Source organism: Colias philodice, chromosome 14, assembly GCF_061535455.1.
Source record: "Colias philodice isolate Cphi_HAF_F1 chromosome 14, ilColPhil1 Martin Lab GWU primary, whole genome shotgun sequence".
Taxonomy (NCBI): Eukaryota; Metazoa; Arthropoda; class Insecta; order Lepidoptera; family Pieridae; genus Colias; species Colias philodice.
This window is the reverse complement of record NC_143099.1, coordinates 5536897-5559071: the sequence shown is the minus strand read 5'-3', so window position 1 is coordinate 5559071 and position 22175 is coordinate 5536897. Positions and strand designations below refer to the sequence as shown.

Here is a 22175-nt window from a genome sequence, read left to right as displayed (position 1 = left end):
GACTCTAACGGTTAATATAATGGCCCTTGCGGCAATTAATTATGGGTGAAAGGTGACTATTTATTTGGTGAAAATGATTTGAAATGATTATATTTCAATCGTATTAAACTATCGTTATTACATTACAGCAGATTAAAATGTATAGTACATTGGCTGTGCTTCGGAAGTACCCATACTCATTAACAAGTTCCCAGTTCCCACACTATTATTTCAAAAACGTCTTACCACGCTATATCATGATTCACATTCAAGAAGTTGGAATAACCAATACCAGCAGCAAAAGTGTAACGTTATCTTTTACGACTGATTCCGTACATATAAAAAAATAATTTGCTAATTAAGCACATACCTGTTTATTATGTGGCGTTATTCTCATTGTTTTATTAATATACCGTACATTAAAGTAAGTAATTACTTATTTAGTTATTTGTAATTATATAAAATAAACAATAGGTGATTTTCCTTGTAGCCTTGGATCTCTAAAAACTGAAGTATACAGTGAAGCTAACACAAACAAAGCTTTGAACTGGGATCTCTAAAGTGCCAGTCGCCGGCATAACGTGATACGCGCAGCCTGAAAACTGGCGACGTTTTATACATAATAATTATTTCTGAAGTTTTGCGTAATTTTAATCTAGTCTTCATAAATATATTATGTGAAATGGATCGAAAAATAGTGCAAGATCCGTGGAAGTTTGTGTTCAAGAGTTTAGTTGAGAAAGAGATTGTGAGCAGGAACAAGTGAGTTTTTGGGTGATTATAATATGTGTCTAGTACATTTTAATGATTTAACTAAGTTTATGTGAACAATGAAAAATATGAAAACAGATAATTGATTGCAATCTTGACTTTTGAAAATTGCAATATTAACCTCTTTATGATTATCTTGTAATTCAAGTGAAAGGTTCTTAGGGAATAATTTTTGGATAGATATTGTTGTTGTATTTTAGTCAGAGTAGTTACATTTTGTTTTGTTATTCTATTAGGATACTGTAAAAATCTCAGCAAATTTTGATATGAAATGAATCATATTTACTGGAGATCTGACATAAGTGTTTGCTCTGCAGTGTTTGCATCTGGATTAAATGATACACTTTTGTTTACAGTTGCCTACAGATAAAAGCTAAAGATGCACGAATCATTTCCTGTTTAAGACATTAGTAATTTAGTATTTTAATAAAGTATTTATAACAAGCTATATTATGAAAAATATATAAATATGTGGAGGGATTGAAAAGTTTGAATTGCTTATACGAGGACGTAAATGAGGTACCTAATATTTCTATGTGCTCTTACTAGCTACTAACTACTAACGGAATTTTATTTATATAGTGTTTCACTTTATAAATAAAATTCCGTTATTTTATAAGATATCGTGCAACAACGAAGCAATATACGTAACTGTTGAGGCTTTTATATTACTAAACAGTGAAGGTCGTTCAACTATATATCGACTTTTTTGATGAAAGAAAACCATTGTCTTGTAATAATTAAAAGTATGTACATCTAAGGTACAATACGTTTTAGGCTTTATTTTATGAATGTTTACATCGAATGAAAACATTACCCAGTCGCTCAAAGCTGATCCACTTGATCCTCTGACCTTGGACACTAAAATATTTTTATTTATGAATGAACAGTAACTTATATCAGGATTCAGGAACTGAAACAGTATTGGAATGATTCGTGCGTGAATTACATTGCAAACAGAGAAATTAAACACCAAGTTTTAAAGTTTTTGCCTTGTATTAAATAAAAGTAGTTATCTATTTTTTTTTTTGTTCCATATTTTTCACAAACTAAACTTTTTTTCCGCTTTATAGTACCTAAGCCTACGTTAGCCACGGTGCGCAAATCCGACTCGCACTTGGCCGGTCTTCTTTATATATGTACCTTGTAAAAGTTCAATATAAAAAAAGTTAAGATAATCTATACTTTTCACAATTATTCCTTAATTTTTGTTACAAAATTTTAAGATTCTTTGTTCATGGTGGGTACCCTGTAGGTTTAGAGTCCCTTGCGAATGTCGAAAATTTTCCGCAAGAGCCGCTGTATCTTCTTTTACGTAGATGTTTACGTTATTTTGTCTGTAGACGTAACTTTGAGGTAGTGTTTGATATGAATTTCCTTGAAAAGTGGTCTTGCCAGATATACCGCCAAACAAACAAAAATTCTAAAAACTATATTATCAAGTACGATTTCAATTGTAGATCACGCCCCAAGTAGGTACTATTTTCCAAAAAATATTCTATACTACGTTTTGACTTTCCAAGATTTTAATATAAGTACGTATATATGTCACGGCTAAAGGTAGGTGAGAACATAAACTTAAGATTAGCCGGCTAAACTTAGGTTTATTTTCAACGAGGTGTTAATGTTAGTTTGTTCTATCTTTAGCCGGCTAAACTTAAGTGTAACCGCAGGCCCGTGGCTAAAAATGTCCGGGTGGGTAGATTTGGTTAGCGCCGGGCCGGTGGAGGGCTTGAGGGGCCCGCACAGTGCCAGAAAACACTCGCCCTGTTCCTTACATGTATTATAGTAACCAAATCTACCCACCCCGACTCAGGGCAGAAAGCTGGTGGCTAGGTTAGGTTAGGTTAGAACTCTTAAGACCCGCACGAGCCGAGCGAGCGCAGCGAGCGTGCTGCGGCAGCAGCCGGCGAAGTGCCAGAAAACACTCGCCCTGTTCCTTACATGTATTAAAGTAACCAAATCTACCCACCCCGACATTTTTAGCCACGGGCCTGCGGTTACACTTAAGTTTAGCCGGCTAAAGATAGAACAAACTAACATTAACACCTCGTCGAAAATAAACCTAAGTTTAGCCGGCTAATCTTAAGTTTATGTTCTCACCTACCTTTAGCCGTAACATATATACTATAAGTTGCATTTTCCTCAGTCCTAATTATTAAGAATCAATGTTCTATAATACGTATTAGGTATTTTTAAAGATCTTTTGTCATTATGATACTGAGAAAAATGTTACCTACTTATTGTTAGAATTCCTGGAATTGTTTATTTATTATTGCAGTTTAATTGCATTGTGATCAATGATCATTATAGGACATATCACAAATGACCAGTATGTGATTTGTGATTCGAGGTATTTTAATGGTTTGTTTTTTTTAATACATAATATATTACCACAAGACATCAACCCTTATAATAGATAGATAGATTATTATCTTTCTTTAGTTATGCTTTTACCGAGTCTATTCGTTTAATTTAGGTAATTAGACTAGAGTAGATAATTTTTGAAACAAAAAAAAATCGCAGTCGGATGAAACCCATTAGAAAAGGAGGGGAATATGATAAAAAATCCCAATAATTCTACAATCACAGAACGCCACATTAACGAGGATTTAGAACAAGTGTCGTTATGGTCTAAACAAAACGCCCTGGTACTTAACGCGTCCAAATCTAAATACATAATCCTAGGTACAAAAAATCAAATTCAAAAAATAAAAAATCTTAATTTTAATATAAAAATTAATAATGCACCATTAGTTGGAGTGGATAATGTTAGGAATCTCGGTTTGATCTTGGATGGGCAGCTTAAATATGAGGATCACATAAGCATCACAATCAGAAATGCCTTCTACAGACTGAAAGTACTGTATGGTCTTAGGCAGGATCTATCAGAGAGCGTTAAAGTAATGCTGACTGAATCATTAGTTTTGTCACATCTTAATTACTGCGATACCGTCTATGGCCCCCGCCTATACGCCAAAACCGAGCGAGCAATTCAGCGAGTGCAGAACGCATGCGCTCGTTTCTGTTTCGCCATACCAAAGCGTGCGCATATCACACCTTACTTGAATAGCCAGAAAATCCTCAAGATGGCGGGTCGTAGGCAGTTACATTTAGCAGGTCTGGTACATAAGCTGGTGCACACGGGGGCTCCTGTCTACCTCTATAAAAAACTAACATGGACTCAAGAGTACCATACGAAAAATACACGAGGTAGAAGCAACAATGCCTTAATCATACCGAAACACCACACGTCAGGTTTTAAGGGTGGATTCAAGTATTCTGCTTCAAAGATCTGGAACGACCTTCCACCACCCTTAAAGCTTAGTATGTCTTATGTATCATTCAAGTGTAAATACAAAAGGATACTCTTGAACAAACAGACAGCAGAATCAACACGCAGGTAAACAAATTATTGATTACAAATATTCCCATCCATATACATACACATATATATATATATTTTTTTCATTCATAAATAAATACACATACATGCCCATTGCCCACATATCTATCTATCTGAATTATTTTTAATATCTATGTAAGTATATCTATATCTATATTGTTTATTTTATAATATTTATATGCATATATTATATGTACAATATGTAGACGTATTTATAAATTTTTACTGTTATTGGTAGGAACAGTTGTGGATGTAATTTTTTTTAATTTTATAATTAGTATTTATGTAAATGTAGGATCTCGGAAAATACGCGGGCAGACTGAAAATCAGCGCTGTTCGGGTGTTAGCCCACAGCATGGCTGAGTCTGTTCCGATTGCCTAATATATTGTGTTTACTTTTAAGTTAAGATAGTCTAAGTTTTTTGTTGGCAATAAAGCTTTTTTTCTTTCTTTCTTTTCTTTCTTTCAAAAATGTAAGGAAAAATAAATTACGGTCAATCCGAGTTCGGGAAGTGGGATGGGGGAGCTTTTAAGAGAAAAAAATGGTCTCTCTCGATTTCCGACAAAACTACAAGTCCTACGGAAAAAAGTTCAATGGCAAAGTTGTTGGTAATAAAAGGATCTACAACTTTTGTATTCACAATTTTTTCACATAACCTCAAAATTTAGGTGAAAAATTCAAAAAACCAAGTTTTTGGTTTTTTATTTTTATCTACTTCAAAATTTATTGCTTTTCTACGAAATTTGGTGAAAACTTACTTTATTATGTCCCAAATACACTGTAATTTATTTGATTGAAAATATTTATTTTTTCGCCTTATTTTGAATTAATACCAAAAAAACAACCTAATTTTCAATCGAAAAGTCACCCGTCAAAATATCAGCTTTTTTCAAAAACTTGGGGTGCCTTTTATTCATTGAAATCTCTACTTTCATATGGTGTAAAAAAAAATAAACACCACCATAGTAAATGTTCTCAGGAAATGCATACAAACAGTGTGAAAATTAGCTTTTACTAAATCAGGCACACTTCTCGAACTACCTGAAATGTTTATATCGACATCATTTTGCTTTTGAATATGCTGTAAAATATTAAACTTAGAACAGATAATTATTTTTCTTTTGAAATATTACCGAAAAGCCGATACAAGAGAAGATATAGAGTTCGAGAAGTGTGCCTGATTTAGAAAAAGCTCATTATCACACTATTTGTATGCATTTCCTGAGAACATTTACTATGGTGGTGTTAATTTTTTTTACACCATATGAAAGTAGAGATTTCAATGAATAAAAGGCTTTCCAAGTTTTTGAAAAAAGCTGATATTTTGACGGGTGACTTTTCGATTGAAAATTAGGTTGTTTTTTTGGTATTAATTCAAAATAAGGCGAAAAAATAAATATTTTCAATCAAATAAATTACAGTGTATTTGGGACATAATAAAGTAAGTTTTCACCAAATTTCGTAGAAAAGCAATAAATTTTGAAGTAGATAAAAATAAAAAACCAAAAACTTGGTTTTTTGAATTTTTCACCTAAATTTTGAGGTTATGTGAAAAAATTGTGAATACAAAAGTTGTAGATCCTTTTATTACCTACAACTTTGCCATTGAACTTTTTTCCGTAGGACTTGTAGTTTTGTCGGAAATCGAGAGAGACCATTTTTTTCTCTTAAAAGCTCCCCCCTCCCACTTCCCGAACTCGGATTGACCGTAATTTATTTTTCCTTACATTTTTATCATATTCCCCTCCTTTTCTAATGGGTTTCATCCGACTGCGATTTTTTTTATCTTTTCATTATTTTTAAAGGCTTCTACCCCAGTCTAAATGTGTAGAAAACATTTGTTTCCATAATAGAAGATTTTGATCAATATGCCACTGTTAAAAATTAATGTCATCTTTTTATTCATCTTACGAGGTCGAGGATAATAACTAAGTAAATACAATCATTTGCTACGTTACAACTATGAATGAAATAAATACTATATAGGAATAATATAATTGCCTGTAACGTACGGCCCAAGGATGTATGTTAAAAGGCTGTTATTACTGTGTTTTATAAATTTGCGAAATGGATCGTTATAATTATCCAAGAAAATGCAATAGAAACTAATTGAATCGAACAATATCCTATTGACTGTTTTTATTGTCAGCTTTATGCCTTCACCCTGTATCTAAATATCTTGGAGGGCTCATAAGGTTTATGAAGACATCGGAAATAACGTGGGGGATCATGGACCCCGTATAATCGATATGGTTGATGAGGCGGTATAGTAACGCCCCTGCGTTGGTGCAAATATATCTTCTCGTGGCAGCGCTTGTGGCTGTCGCGAGTGGCTCGTGTGCAGCGACACTTATCGCTTTTTTAATTTTTTATAGGTACCATCATACCTACTTATGTAGGTATGCAATATAATATGTTCTTGTGTCGCAGTCTGTGGGTAACAAAAAATTACATGGATGTGGGCGACAAATAGGAACATTCTATTTTGGAGTCTTGCTAAAGTTGTATAAAATAGCCTTGAGATCGTTTTATATAATGCACTTTGTGTACTTATTTATCTTGTGTATCTTCTTAGTTAGCAAGACAATGTAGATACTAGATACTAGGGATGTAACGATACATGATTTTGCCGATACGATACCGATACCGATATTTGTAGTAATGTATCGGCGATACCGATACCGATACCGATATCGATGGCTTGGTAGAAAAATAAATAGTAAATTATGCATAAAAAGTTACCGACATTTAACAGAGACAACTGTTAATCGTATTCTTTTAAATAAAAATGCCAAATCAAAAAACAACAAAACCATTTATTTTAGTATTATTATTTTACGAAGTCAGTTAAACTTTAAGTAATACACATACAATCAGTACCTAATAAAAGTTTACTATTGGTAGAGTTTTTTCAGAAAACAAAGTGCGCACGCGCGGGCGGCCTCCAGCATCGTTCATTGGGCGCGGGTTTTTGAATCATTTGATATCAAAAAAATTGGTTGTTTGTAAAGTAGGTTTACGATCGAGATGTTTACGTGATAACATAATGCAGTGGCAGCGCTCGAGATGAAACGGGAGATCGGTCCGTCTCTCTCTTGTTATACCTGCGATCGCGCTCGTGAGGTTTTGGTGTGACACAAGTTTATGAACATGTCACCCGACTAAAACGATTTTAAAAACGTTATCACGTTAAAAATTAAAAAAATTCAAAATTATTTATTTCTTTCCTTTACATAAACAAATTTGTGATTGGAACACTCCTAGTAGGCAAATAAAATGCTTGTGTCAGGAGGTTCCGCTCTTCCAGAAACAGAAATAAAACAATATGAATGAATACAATGCAAAAAAAATATCGGTAAATTTTTTTTGCATTAATAAAAAAATATCGGTATCGGTTGATTTATTATCGGCGATACCGATATATCGGCTTGCCGATATATCGGCCGATATATCGGTATCGGTATCGGTATCGTTACATCCCTACTAGATACGTAGTCAACGTTTACAACTTATATAAAACATTTTATTACCTAAATCTGTTGCACAAATAGGGGAAAACCATTTGATGAATATTTCGCTTTTGTTTTGAATTGTCTGGGTGTTTATTTAGTTAGGTATATTGTATTTACTATTTTCATTAGGTATTACTTATTCATTAGTCTGTATGGAAACCATGCTTAAAGCAAAAGCTTTGTTTAATTTGAATCTGAAAGGCATTGTGTGTATAATATAATAATTCTGGTTTTCATTTAGATAATTAAACAGAATAATTTTGCTTCATATGAAGTTAGAAACGTTTTATAATTTGTACCTGTACCTGTACCGTTACTAATTAGTAGTTTATACATCTACATAAAAGAATATGAGTCATGAATGGAACCTTTTAAATAAAATAGTGTCTAACCCACCGGGAAAAAAGGCGCAAAAAGTTTTAATTGTATGCTATTGCGTGAGCGGGTGAAGGACGTTCACAGAGCTTGCGTGACGTAATTTAATACCTACCTAGTTAAAAAACCTATACTCTTAGTTACAAGGTTTTTCAATTCTTTGCTGTTTTTATAAAAAAATGATCTCCTACGGCCTTGATTAGTTCGGTAACTATATTATCTATCAGTCTAAATGCAATGTTTTCGAATTACAGTAATTTTATCGCTACGATTGGTTAGAGAGACAGCTTTGCAACTAGATACCTACCTAATGAGTAGGTACCATCCCCATTAACCGTTGTCATGTTCTACGATATACCTACCATATACAAGCCATTTAATATAAACTAGCTTTGTTTAGTTAAAATATTAAATCTGCATTGCAATTAGAAGTGCTCCGGCAGAATATGAAGCTGCATAGGTAATGAATTTTTATCTTATCTATAGACTTTTTCCTATAGACTTCTTTAAGAAGGTACCGATTACCTACCTACTTTATTGAAAAAAAAAATCTATATTGAAAAAACTTTTTAAAATAATACAGTTTATTTATTTGGGGAAACTAAAGCCTGTGTTAGTTCAAAACTGTGTTACAGGCTTTCTATTTAGGTACTTATTTTCAAGCATTAGGAAAATCTTCGGAGGATCTCATCATTGGAGGTAGTTTCTGAAATAACAGGAAGTTTGATAAACACGCAGGTAGACACGTAGATGATCAATGTTTGAATACTGATTATAATTATTACAAAAGCACGTGCGTTCATGTGTTCTGGTTAGTGCATGGTGGTGCTATAGCTCTCGGTAGAGAGTAGTATATTCTTTGTGCTATAGTCTGTTTCAACCGGCGAACGCGACTGCCTTGAATTACGTCAGTTTCATAATTCATTCCATTCGTGATTCGTATCGCGAAGCAAAACAATCGTTTTAAGGCGCATTAACGCTTGAAATAAAATAAACTAATTCGTATTAACGCTCCCAATTGAGGTCATATGTGAGAAAGTTAAGGTCAGTGACATTTGTTTGATGAAGCAAGCAATGAGGAGTGAGAAGTGAGAATCAATTTACTTACGAAACGGTACCGATGCGAATTCTGTGAGGTTAAGTTTCTGTTTACGTCATTGCTCTATTAAACATACGACTCGACTTGTTCAGTGAATCATAATATCCGCAAATTGTTATGGTAACGACGACGCCGCGGAGCTGTCCTATCAAACGTTAGACTCGTATTTATTTAACGTAAATAAAAATAAGTAAAATAAAAAAATGGATGAAGAATCAATGTGGAAAGGTTTTTACGAAAAATTGCAGCAACAAAAGTCAACAGAGGAACAGGTGCATGAGAGCCAGTAAGTTGTTGAGCTTTGTTTACCTATAGAAAAATGTTTAAATTATGTAGGTTCCTATTTGTGAATCATTAATTATTGTTTTATAGAGAATGAGTAGCAATGACTATTTTGTAAGTTATTTTGTACTGTAATATTATAGGTAAATATTATGTAGTTAAAATAAATTGCAAGTGAAGAAAAAATAACTTAAGACTTATATTCATCTCCATTATTTGCATGATTATTATTTTTGCCGTGAAGCGGTTAAGTTTAAATACTTTTGGAGGGGTACGTAAAATTATAATTTAAATACTGTGCATACTTTTGAACTTATATTTTGATATAGGTATATGTATTGTGCTAAGTTGTTGCTAAGTATAGCATTGATTTTTAGAATATAGTATTGCATTTGTTTGATGCATATAATATTTTAATGTAATGTTGCCTCAGAGTATTACTTATATTGACACTGTACTGTTCTGACAATTTTAAACATCTAAGTACAAAATGCCTTTCTTTATTTATTTCATATACGTGTTAAATTTTTTTGTAACTCATGAAAAATAAATTAAATATACTATTAGTCTAAACCTTGGTCTAAACCTAAACCTATGTTTAGCTACTATTATGTATTCTGTGCCTATGTCATCTCGAACAACGTTCTTCCAGTGGAACGTTACGTCTAACGTCATTGTCAGCTACACCTCAACGTCACTTTGACGTTTGACAATCGATTTTCGTCTTCATACGTTCTTATAATATTCTTATAATTTATTACGCACTGTATGTCGCTCGATATCTCAGTTCCGTTTGAGAATGTGTTAAATTAATAAATTGTCGTATCTATACCTGTTGGTACAACGCTTTGTACAGTAAATCGAGAGATGTAAGAGAATTTATCTTATCGCTTGACATACCCGGTGTTATATAAACAAGTTTATCATAACAACACTGTGTGGTGGACGTCCAGTTATAAAAAAATATGAATTTTATTCGTTTGGGACTACTTCCTAAACATCCGTTAACTATGGAGTGTCGCAATTTGCATTTATTGAAGAAGCTGGCATATATCAATGGAGAATGGGTGAATGCAAAGAGTAATTCAGTGTTTCCTGTGATAAACCCGGCAGATGACAAGGTTATTGCTGAGATACCCGACATGGATGCTACTGACGCAAAAATTGCAGTCGATTCGGCTACAAATGCTTTCAAAACATGGAAAGACACTTCAGCGAAGGAGAGGTCCAGTATTCTACGAAAGTGGTTTGATGTTTGTCAGAAGAATAGTGACCATCTAGCTGCTATTATCACTGCTGAAGCAGGAAAACCATTGGCCGAGTCAAAAGGAGAGGTGGCTTATGGAAACTCTTTCTTGGAATGGTTTGCTGACACTGCTCGTCACATCAATGGTGAAGTTATCCCTAGTCCATGGCCCAATAAGCAAATAATAGTAACCAGACAACCTTTAGGAGTAGTATCTATCATTACGCCATGGAATTTTCCATTTGCTATGATTACTCGTAAAGTAGGAGCATTGATGGCAGCAGGATGTACTTGTGTCATAAAGCCAGCGGAAGATACACCATTAACAGCATTAGCGGCAGTTCAATTAGCTGAAGAAGCTGGTGTACCAAAGGGAGTAATAAATGTTGTTACATCAAGTAGAAAAAATGCACCCGCTGTTGGATCAGTATTGTGTGAGGACCCTAATGTTGGATGTATATCATTCACTGGGTCAACTCATGTTGGTAAAATTTTGTATGGCATGGCTGCCAAAGGTATTAAAAGAGTTGCCTTAGAATTAGGTGGAAATGCCCCATTCATAGTATTTTCCAGTGCAGATATAAACCATGCAGTTGAGCAAGCAATGTTGGCAAAGTTCAGAAACAATGGTCAAGCATGTGTTGGAGCAAATCGTTTCCTGATACATGAAGAAATATTTGATAAGTTTGTTGACTGTTTCAAACAAAAAATTAGTCAAAAATGTATCTTGGGCCCAGGCCATAAAGAAGGGGTCACATGTGGTCCCCTTATTAATATGGAACAGATCAAAAAAGTGTCTGGCTTAGTTAATGATGCAGTTAAAAAGGGAGCAAAGGTGAAGATTGGAGGACAAGTTGCAAAGGAAATTGGAGAAAAATTCTATGAATCAACCGTTTTAGTTGATGTCAAACCAGATATGGAAATTTATCGGGAAGAAATATTTGGGCCAGTTGCAGTGTGTTTAAAGTTTAAGACTGAGAATGAAGCTTTGGAAATAGCCAATAGTACCAGGAGTGGGTTGGCCGCTTATGTCTTTACTTCAGATTTGGGCCAAGCTTTTAGAATGTCCCGACAGTTAGAATTTGGCATGGTTGCAATTAATGATGGTGTGCTATCTGCAGCAGAACCTCCATTTGGAGGAATAAAAGAATCTGGAATTGGTAGAGAGGGAAGTAAACATGGAGCCGAGGAGTACACTGATTTAAAGTACACACTATTTTCTGCTCTTGATAAATAACTTATGTAGTTATTGAAAAGAATTATGACTGTTTGACATTCTGTTATTTGCACCTTTTTGTATAATGTAAATTCCTGATACTTTTATGTATGTGTGTATGTATTTTATGTTTTTGTATTCAGTGTTGGAACACAAGATATCCCCAAGAATTGGTTTCCATAAGAACATTTCAGTAGAAACATTGTAATCATTAGCTAATTAATAAAAGATAATTAAAGTGATCATTCCAGTCTTCCATGATATTGTGATTTTAGGATAAGATTTTATATGTATCATAAGATATTCTGCATTTATTTAAACCATATTTCCTGCAAATGTTTTAAATATTATAATGTATTGTTGTGTTTTGTTCAGTTAAATGTGATAAATTTAATTATTCTACATAACAATAACAATAATTTGTTATTCTATGCTGGTTTTATGTTTAAACTTATTTATAGTTTAAATCTTTAATAAGATTGCATTTACTTTCTTTTAAATAAGTGTACATTGTGGTTATTACAAACAAATAAATTTTTGAATCTTCTGTGGTCTTGTTATTTCTTTGTCTTCTAATTGATATGCTAATTTATTACATCACAACAAAGGACCAGTACGTTCTTTGTGACTCAAGTACCTATTTATATGCTTTGCATAATATATTGATTTCCTAACGTGTATATTGTGAATCAATTATTTTATAGATACCTGATAGTTAATTGAATGATGATAAATCATAAAACAAAAAGTTTGACAAAAAGGAAATTTAAAACGTTATTTATTCTTAGAGCATTTATTTGTTCGATTAAATTATCCAATTATTTAGCTAGTTTTAAATTTGTCTCTAAATAATCAAATATAAAAAATATTGTTGATTGAAAAATATTAAATAATGCAACATACTTTTAACGTAATTTTCCAAAAAAGAATAAAAAAATATAATAGCCGTTTGTCTTTGCCCAGGTTGCACTGGGATATAAAATCATCCAAGAATTTTTGTACCTAGCTAAATCATTTATTTATTTATTTATTATGGCTCATTAGCAGCTGTACATCGATGAAATTACATATAAAATACACAAAAAATATAGAACATGATGAACAACCAATAAAAAATGATCACTGCATGCACTATAAAGAATACGTTACAACACATTCAATACATTCCAATATATTGAATCATCATAACAGATTATGAGATTAGTCTCCTATTTATATGTAATAAAACAAGTATAGATTGAACATATTATTTTATTTTTAGAATACAAGAAGTAGACGACAGTTTCTTCGAAAAGTTCGGCTCCATACTGAAACAAGTGTCACAAAAGGCTGCATTAGAGGAATCAACGCCGCTAGCGCCCTTGAAGGAGGTCGAAGAACAAGATGGGGAGCAGAAAGAGATCTCGGAAGTTGGTGCGACCAGCATTACCAGGGATTCGGATAGCGGCAATGAAACCCTCCTTGATACGGACTCAGAACCCGAGGATGCAGAGAAAATGGACTTCTACGTGGAAGCCATGGGATGGAATGTGAGTACCTATTTTAAGCTTGAATGTAATTTTTTTCTTAGTGAGTATTCAGAAATATATTATTAACAAGTAATTTATTTTCCTTATACAAGAGTTTTATGAATAAGTATAGGTTGAATAAACTTATTATACCGATTACCTATACCTAGGTATTTTTTACTTTCCATAGTAGGTAGTCAAGTCGTTCCACCCACTAACGTTCGTGATTGTTACTTGTTTATAACTCCTTAATTGAAAAAAGGAGTTTCGTTATTTCAATATAGGCAATTCTCCTACATAGCTGGTATACATAAGGGTTATTACTTTGAACGCATATACATTTTTATAAGTGCATCAGTATTCAGTATGCTACAGCATCAAGCGCGTCCGGCGATCCCATCCATTATGATCCGGAAAAATGAATTACGTTGCTCCTCAGTCCTCAGTCCATTTGCTCATCACGTAATCGTCTTATGAGTTCCGTTCTTCTTTGATGCAGGAATATTTTTATACATCTACATTCGTCGATGAACATTCATGCCTGATGAATAAATAAAAAATGCTTGATATTCTAGTAGTACCTAGTATATTATTATTAGTCTGTGGTAGTACATAGTTTAAGTTGGACTTTGTTTCAAATAAGTGTCTCAAGGTTTCGGGTCAACTGGTATATCTGCATAGTGCATAGTGTAAAATCCATACTAATATTATAAATGCGAAAGTAACTCTGTCTGTCTGTCTGTTACTCAATCACGCATGAACTTCTGAACCAATTTGCATGAAATTTGGTATAGATATATTTTGATACCCGAGAAAGGACATAGGATAGGTTTTATCCCGGAAATCCTACGGGAACGGGTTTTTCTCTGAAAATGCGGGCGAAGCCGCGGGAGGAAAGCTAGTAATACATATATGTATATCTGTCATATACTTACCTACCGCACGGGACTCAGTGATCAACTGGGCGGCAATAAACTGGGCCACGTGGACCAGTTGTACATAATTAATTATGCCTACTATTTTTGTGGCCAACTGGGCCGAACGCGCTTTGATCTTGCGGACGTGATTTTATTATTTAATTTGCTGTGGTTAAGTGGGCCGACAATAAAAATTTAAGGCAGTTTGGTATAGTTACGAACACAAGTGTATCAAAATAAATTTGTCAAAAGGTAAATTGTGTTGGGACTTTGAGAGGAAAACAAAACATCATCAATCAATGTATATATTTAAAAAATCAACAAAATGTAGTTGTATAGACAAAGCTTAGCTTACAATAAAATGTTTTATATAACATGTAAATAATTTTTCTTATTAATCTAAGTTTTAAAATAAGGAATATAATTTTTAAAAAACAGTACTGCAATCACAAATTGACATATACACGACATGGACGTATAAAAAAAGACGGACGGTATATCGCCTAAACATTGAGTGAAGCCTAGTAATGGCGGCGAAACATCCATGTGTGTGTGCCATGTTGCCATGGCAACAGCTGTCCTGATGACAATGGCGGCTGTATTTTTTTCTATAAATTTTGCCGTAATAATTTTGTCATTAAAACATAAAAGAAATAACTTGCTTCCCTGTGGAATGTAATCCCTTGTGTTTTGTTATTTAAAATTGTACTGTTGCGACACCATTTAACCACGCAAGACGGCATTTTAAATATTTTTTGTGAAACAGTGACGCAGTTAATCAGTCGGTAGTTCACGACGTAATGGCGGCCGACTAGCTTACTATGGTGAGAGTGTGTGCGTGTTTATTGTCTTGACACGATCGCTAGCTTACTATGGTGGCTTCACGTTGTTTGTTCGTAATACGGCGTCCGTCTTTTTTTATACGTCCATGATACACGATAAACATTCATATAACACAATACAAATAAAATTGGTTAATCCTAAAAATCACAGATCAGTTCAGTATAATTTTAATAGAACTACCTTAGCTTAATATAATTTAAGTCTCAATTCAAAAATTATGAGCATAACAGGATACAACATTGATTTTTTAATAAAAATATTTAAAATCACAGATCGGTTTTGTACAACAGTAATTATTAAAATCTTATAATTAATTAAAAAAAATCACAGTTTAAGTAATTTCCAATTTTAAAATAAAATCATAAAACAAGGCGCTCTATGCATAAATCAATATTAATGTCCCCTCTAATAAATTCCTCAATCGTCTGCGATATATGTTGGTCTATTTCTTGGGTTTCTGGAAGTTTTTTTCTAATACTAGTTCCGTTGGTATATAAAACTTCATAGTAATTGTTTTCCTTTTCAAGTATTGTTAAAAAATGCGCAATGTTTTTTGGTTTACTTGAAATTTTTTTATTTAAAATCGAATGCCAATTTTCAATCATATTTGTTGTTCGATGCAAATGATTACTACACCATTTGTCTGCAAAGAATGACTTATCATTCAACCACGTTTGCACAAAGTAATCGTTAAATAGCACGACATTTTTGTTTGTAGGACATTGTGCCATTATATATAGCCAAGCATTGTCTATAGCCTCTCTAGGCAAATGAGCCATAACAGTGCATCATTTAACATGTTTTCTGGCTAATTTTGATTTTGTGATATTTAACTCATCGGCATCAAAATGAAAATAGCAGCCATTGATTTTAGTCTTAGGGAAAACATGTTTAATAGCAGACATAGCTGCTTGTTCAAAGTCAAGTATAAATAATTGGTTATTAAAAAATCAATGTTGTATCCTGTTATGCTCATAATTTTTGAATTGAGACTTAAATTATATTAAGCTAAGGTAGTTCTATTAAAATTATACTGAACTGATCTGTGATTTTTAGGATTAACCAATTTTATTTGTATTGTGTTATATGAATGTTTATCGTGTATATGTCAATTTGTGATTGCAGTACTGTTTTTTAAAAATTATATTCCTTTTTTTAAAACTTAGATTAATAAGAAAAATTATTTACATGTTATATAAAACATTTTATTGTAAGCTAAGCTTTGTCTATACAACTACATTTTGTTGATTTTTGAAATATATACAGTGCAACCTTAATATAACGTACCTCAATATAACGATTTCCTCGATTTAACAAATTTTTCGTAATCCCCTTGAATTGTCCATAAGATTCAATACAAAATATCCCTTTACATTACGAACATTTTTTGCGAACAACTTCATTATAACGAATTTTTTACTATCAAGAAAAGTATAAATACCTCTAATTAACGAATTTTGTCAACCCAAAACCTTTATATAAAGTTCCAACCAATGTAATGATTCTAAAAATCTCATAGTATGTGATTCATGTCGCGACAGGTTTCGACATGCTTTTGTTCGTAAAACGATCATTTTTGTTTAATTTAAATTGGAAAGTAATGTGAACACTGCTGCTCGTCACTATTGTTAAAGATTCAAGTTGAAATGGATCAGAAACGGAAAAGACCTCTTTATAACGAATTTTAGACCAACCTAACCTCAAATTAACGAACCTCAGTTCAACGAATTACTTGATATAACGAATATTTATTTGTTCCCTTCAGATTTGTTATATCGAGGTTGCACTGTACATTGATTGATGATGTTTTGTTTTCCTCTCAAAGTCCCAACACAATTTACCTTTTGACAAATTTATTTTGATACACTTGTGTTCGTAACTATACCAAACTGCCTTAAATTTTTATTGTCGGCCCACTTAACCACAGCAAATTAAATAATAAAATCACGTCCGCAAGATCAAAGCGCGTTCGGCCCAGTTGGCCACAAAAATAGTAGGCATAATTAATTATGTACAACTGGTCCACGTGGCCCAGTTTATTGCCGCCCAGTTGATCACTGAGTCCCGCACGGAATACTTAATAGCTGTAGCTAACGCTACTACAGTACATATTATAGCTATTTCAAATTTTCAGGGGCAGCTTTCAATAGTAGACTATTCATATAGACGATTTTGCTTATCTTAGAACCCTTGTTATTGTCAACAATTATGAATTGTCAGCTGAGAAGTGAACTAGACATTGGATTTATTTTAAGAAACTGGGTCGTCAGTGATTTGGGAATACCGAACATTCTATGTATTTTGCATTTACGATATACGTCAGTATGGGCAATATTCCAATGATAACTACTATCTACTTTATTGCTTTTGTATGAAGCAAGAAAAGACATTCTGAAAGTCATGAGTGGAACCTTCTCCATCACATTAAAGATCTCATTATACGGATTGACCTATTAAATTATAGGTACTCATTACTCTTAGATCCTGATCCTCATAAATCAGTCTTTATATATGATAGATAGAGTTACAATAAATAAAAGTTAGTCACATAGGTATGATGATACGAAACGTTGACACTTTTGAGAGGTAGCCACATAATAGTCAGGTGGTGGCTCCATGCCAAATCTTTATATTCAACAGTTATTTTGTCAACTTCCCTGCCAAGGTTGTTTTGAATGGCCAAGAATAAGCGTTCTTCGAATGTCAATCCCCTTTCTTAAAATTATAATGGAAGTTCTTCTAATACGTTTATTGAACTCCTGTTCTATGGACGCGTGATATTCAAAATGTAAATTACTTACTATTTGGTATTAACTATTTAATATTTATCCATCACAATTCAACCTACAATTTCAAAGAAACTTCCTGGAGGTACATTTCATTGTCCATTTGAATTCGATAGGAAAAAGTAGAGTCGGTATCTTTGATTTATAGCTTATTTAATGTTCGTGCAAAGCATTAATGGAAATAAACATGATATTCAATTACAGACGCTTAAAACGTCTAGATTGCGCACCTATAGTCTGGATATTCTCAAGTTGCATACATTACGTAATCATTTTACCTACGTATTACAAGGATTGATTCATGGATTTAATATAATTGCTTTATCTGTAAAATGACTTAATGCTAAGAATGTGCTTCGTTTTAAATCATAATGATTATATTATACATCATATACGTTGATGGTAACTTGCAATTTACCGTAGACAATTTACCAATTCAATAATTTTCATATGTAAGATACATAGTAACTAATTCTTATGATAAAATGGAAATTTGTTACACTATAAAGATAACTTTGCCATTATATTTTGCTAACTAGTTCGGGAAAGTTTTGCAACACTCCATCTAAGATAGTTTACATACCACAGTTATTAGTTACTAATACACTTATAGTTTCTGTTAACGGCAAGTGTAAACTGTAAACTAAGGCGGTTGATAAAATAAATAAATCCCTCAGCACGTGCTTCTCAGCAAAGTAAACTGCTCGTGGGACCTTGGCTCGCCTTCCTATTACAACACTATTACTTTATTATAAACATTCGTTTAACTATGCACCGTCTTGAAATATAAATGTGGATTTGTTTCTGATTGCTCAAATATTCTCTTGTTAGGTAAATGTTGTTTAATATTGCTTTAATATACTTCGAGTTTTTTTCTGCTTTCCCCCTATTATTTATTAAAATATTTACTTAATTCAATGGGTATCTGTGGTAGGCTTGTGGTAGGTAAGTTGGCTCTATGAAGGCTCTATGTACCTACCTACAGTTTTTTTTTATTGAAGAAACCCTTTTTTATGATTGAAATCATAAATAGTAAGATGGATTTATTAATGCTTAATAGCTAAACCAATTTCAATTATTTAGATTCAAGTGCTTTCTAAACGTTTGAACACTCTTGACTTTGATAGTCTCCATAGTAATAACTAATGAGTGCATAGTATCTGCCTAGCGTACTTTTAATGGGTTATGAGTTATGACTTAGTTATAAGCGTATATATTTAGTTTTCTGTCGGAAAGATATTATTATGAGGTACTAATATATACTTTCATTGAGCCATAAACTGGCATGGAAGTAGCATTAAAAATTATAAAATTTTATGGATCGTTTGGGCGATGCCTGAAATATATTTTGAAACACCAAAATGAGTGGTTAATAAAAAATAAAATAACTTTTTTTATTATTTGGTCGAATTCGACGTTCGACCCGTTGGCGGCGCCTTGCGAAAATAGAATCAGTGTTTGAATCCCCAGTCCCGGTCGGTCTCGTCAGTTCTGAGACGGCTCGCACCAGGTTTATATCTGTTATCTAACCTGACCTATGAGCTACCACGAGCCGCGAGGCGAAGTCGCATACGAATAGTAGTGATGAGTGTGTGTCGTAAATAGTGGCTCAGTTATCTGTGACAATGAATGGAATGGGGACTCTGCGAACTAAGTTCAGGGGGGTGAAGAAGGAAATGCTAGAGCGGCAGACCAGCATGCTCATACAATCCATGACTGTATGTAAATATCGATCCAAAATGCATGACAATATCTGCGCTATTTACATGAGCGTATCTAAATTACCATGTGTGTTTTTCTGTACCGGAAATGTTTGATGACGAGTCTTGCTTAGTCCGTTTTTGTCTTTGAAAAAACTCGCAAATGACTTCAGCGTTTAAAAATAAAAGACATTCGTCAAGTAGGTGTTCATGAATTTAAATCAACGAGATACCGCATTCAATTCTTTAAAATCTTATAATGATTTTCGCTTTACAACATGATATACGAGCATTACAAAACCCATTAAAATAGTTTCCAACGTTGCATGCATGCTTAGTTAGCTGCATACAATGTTTTTACTGTGTAGTACCAGCTTCGGCGAAGACATCGGGTTTCTGTTAGATCGATAGATTTCCCACGACGGCGCAGTAATACCAATGTTATAGAACTGGTGCATATTATATCGTGGTACTAGGTATCCCCGTTCAAAATTGATCCATTGTTTTGTTTGTCTGGGGTACGTCTAGGCAACAAGCGACCCTTAGCGTTAGTTTGTGAATGACCCAGTGGGAACGCGGAAGGAAAATCAGTTACCAATTCTTGTTTAATGAAATTAGTTTATTATTACGATACTTCGGTACGTTTTTAGTTTGGATTGTTTATGATGCTCTTTTGATCGACGTAAAAAAAGATCACTCGCAGCAGTTTTAATTTAGCTCGTATGCATTTTTATTTTTGAACTTTTAGTGCTTCATGTTTTAGTCAATGCCGGGTGTAGTAAAAATTTCTTTTGCTGTGATAAATATGTTTACTTATATATTTTCATTATCAAGACGACATAAAAAATGAATATGGGATATTTTTTGTAATTCAAATATTTTATTTTTAGGTCGATGAACTCTATTTGGAGATTTTGTATGAAATTTTACACAATGTCGGCGGATGTGACGTAGGATGCGAGATCGGAGCTCAGGCTATGTTGTCTTATGTACAAGAGGCTTTTAAAATATCAAATGAGAAGCACACAGAGCTCCTAACACAAGCTGAAGCCAAAGAGCCGCCAGAACTGATGCTAAACGTAGAAGTAATAGAAGGCAAAGACTTAGTTCCTAAAGACCCCAATGGCCTTAGTGACCCCTTCGTCACCATATATTTAACTTCCAACACTTCGCATAGGTACAACACCTCTGTGAAATCTAGTACACTAAATCCGGTATGGGAAGAATATTTTTCGCTGTAAGTATCTGATATTATACAGGTTTCGTTTACTGTAAACAGTCCAATTATAGACTGTAAGAGAATTTGGAAATTCGTACCGTAATGTATTGTTTCCCTTATAATATATTTATACATAGTATATCTTTGTAAACAAGTATGTAGTATGGCGAGTCAAATTCACTAGCCGTAACTAAATTTACGATTACATTTGTGGTAATAGCTATGCTCTTGTATTTTCGAATGTTGCAATATTGATAATATTATTTGAAATGCGTTTATTATTGTTTTGCAGGCCCATGTCAGGGAATGTTCATGAAGACTCACTAGTTTTAGAAGTATGGTAAGTTTATTTTCGTTTGAAAGACTCATGGTTTTATAATTAATCTATCCATGTTTGTTTTTGGTATTAAATATTCATACTAAAGTGAAAAGTCGCAGTTAAAATTTTATTCCTAATAATAATTAATCAGTAGTAAATAATAAGAATTTAAAAAGTAGAAACATTCATAGATTTATTTAAGTTCTTAGTGTTTTGTCTCTTTTATTTTCGATTTATTCGACACAAGGAAGAAACAAAGAAATGATAAAATTTATGATTCATTAACTTTTCAGGGATTTTGATCCAGCGGAAACGGTGAAAGAAAAGATGACAAAAATATTTGAAGTGAAAGGAGTTAAAGGTTTGCGAAAGCTTATGAAAGAGATAGCAATAACCGCGTCAACTGGCAAACATGATAATGAGCTTATTGGGACATCGAATATACCATTAAAAGTAAGTAGAACTATAAGGTTATATTATAAGTCAAAGAATAGGAAGAATTGGAATATGGAATTAATGTCTGATTTTAGAAGTTATGTTAGTGATATAAACTAGTGAGAGCTCTATTTTGGAACTCTATCTTATTTATTATTATGAAATAATGATGTTAAAAAATTATGTTATTTTTATTGAAATTATTTATAGCTGGTTATGTCATTTAGAAGACAGTATTATTCACGTCTTCCGGAAGTTTAGATTTTATAAAAAATATCTGTATAGTATAGACAGCTCTTTGGAATTAAATGTAGTCACATTTTATTTATTTCAATCAAGTAAATATGCAGACTAATTGTGAAAATATTTAAATGCATAAAAATAACTAGTGCAAAGAACTTAGCTTAATTTATCACAGAATCTTTATTGACAATTCACACCCACACGATGTCTACGTGAATTTTATCATTGTGCGAAATTGTTACAGTAATAATAAAACTAAAATATTATCAATACGTTTAAAAACAAAGCTTAATATTTATATTGCTTAATATTCAAAGT

General features: G+C 33.0%; 2 protein-coding genes and 1 pseudogene across 6 annotated transcripts in view; 2 read left to right on the top strand and 1 right to left on the bottom strand.

Moving 5' to 3' along the window:
- Positions 1-22175, top strand: part of stac (C2 and C2B_Munc13-like domain-containing protein staccato) — a 54206-nt gene that overhangs the window by 7566 nt on the left and 24465 nt on the right. For 3 of the 5 annotated variants that reach the window (XM_089703637.1, XM_089703636.1, XM_089703635.1), the window contains exons 3-6: positions 13149-13416; positions 20532-20878; positions 21153-21200; positions 21473-21632. In XM_089703637.1, the coding sequence (XP_089559763.1) occupies positions 13149-13416; positions 20532-20878; positions 21153-21200; positions 21473-21632 (823 nt within the window). Of the gene's footprint in view, positions 1-554; positions 742-8914; positions 9430-13148; positions 13417-20531; positions 20879-21152; positions 21201-21472; positions 21633-22175 lie in introns of those variants that run through there. The other 2 variants (XM_089703639.1, XM_089703638.1) reach the window with 2 other exon arrangements.
- Ssadh (succinic semialdehyde dehydrogenase) lies at positions 10135-12440 on the top strand. The gene has a single exon (XM_089703634.1). The coding sequence runs from the start codon at positions 10391-10393 to the stop codon at positions 11906-11908; it is 1518 nt and encodes a 505-aa protein (XP_089559760.1). The 5' UTR covers positions 10135-10390; the 3' UTR covers positions 11909-12440.
- Positions 15477-16081, bottom strand: LOC149482844 (uncharacterized; annotated as a pseudogene).

Coding starts and splice junctions, on each gene's coding strand:
- Ssadh (XM_089703634.1), top strand. CDS start 10,391: ATGAATTTTATTCGTTTGGGACTACTTCCTAAACATCCGTTAACTATG.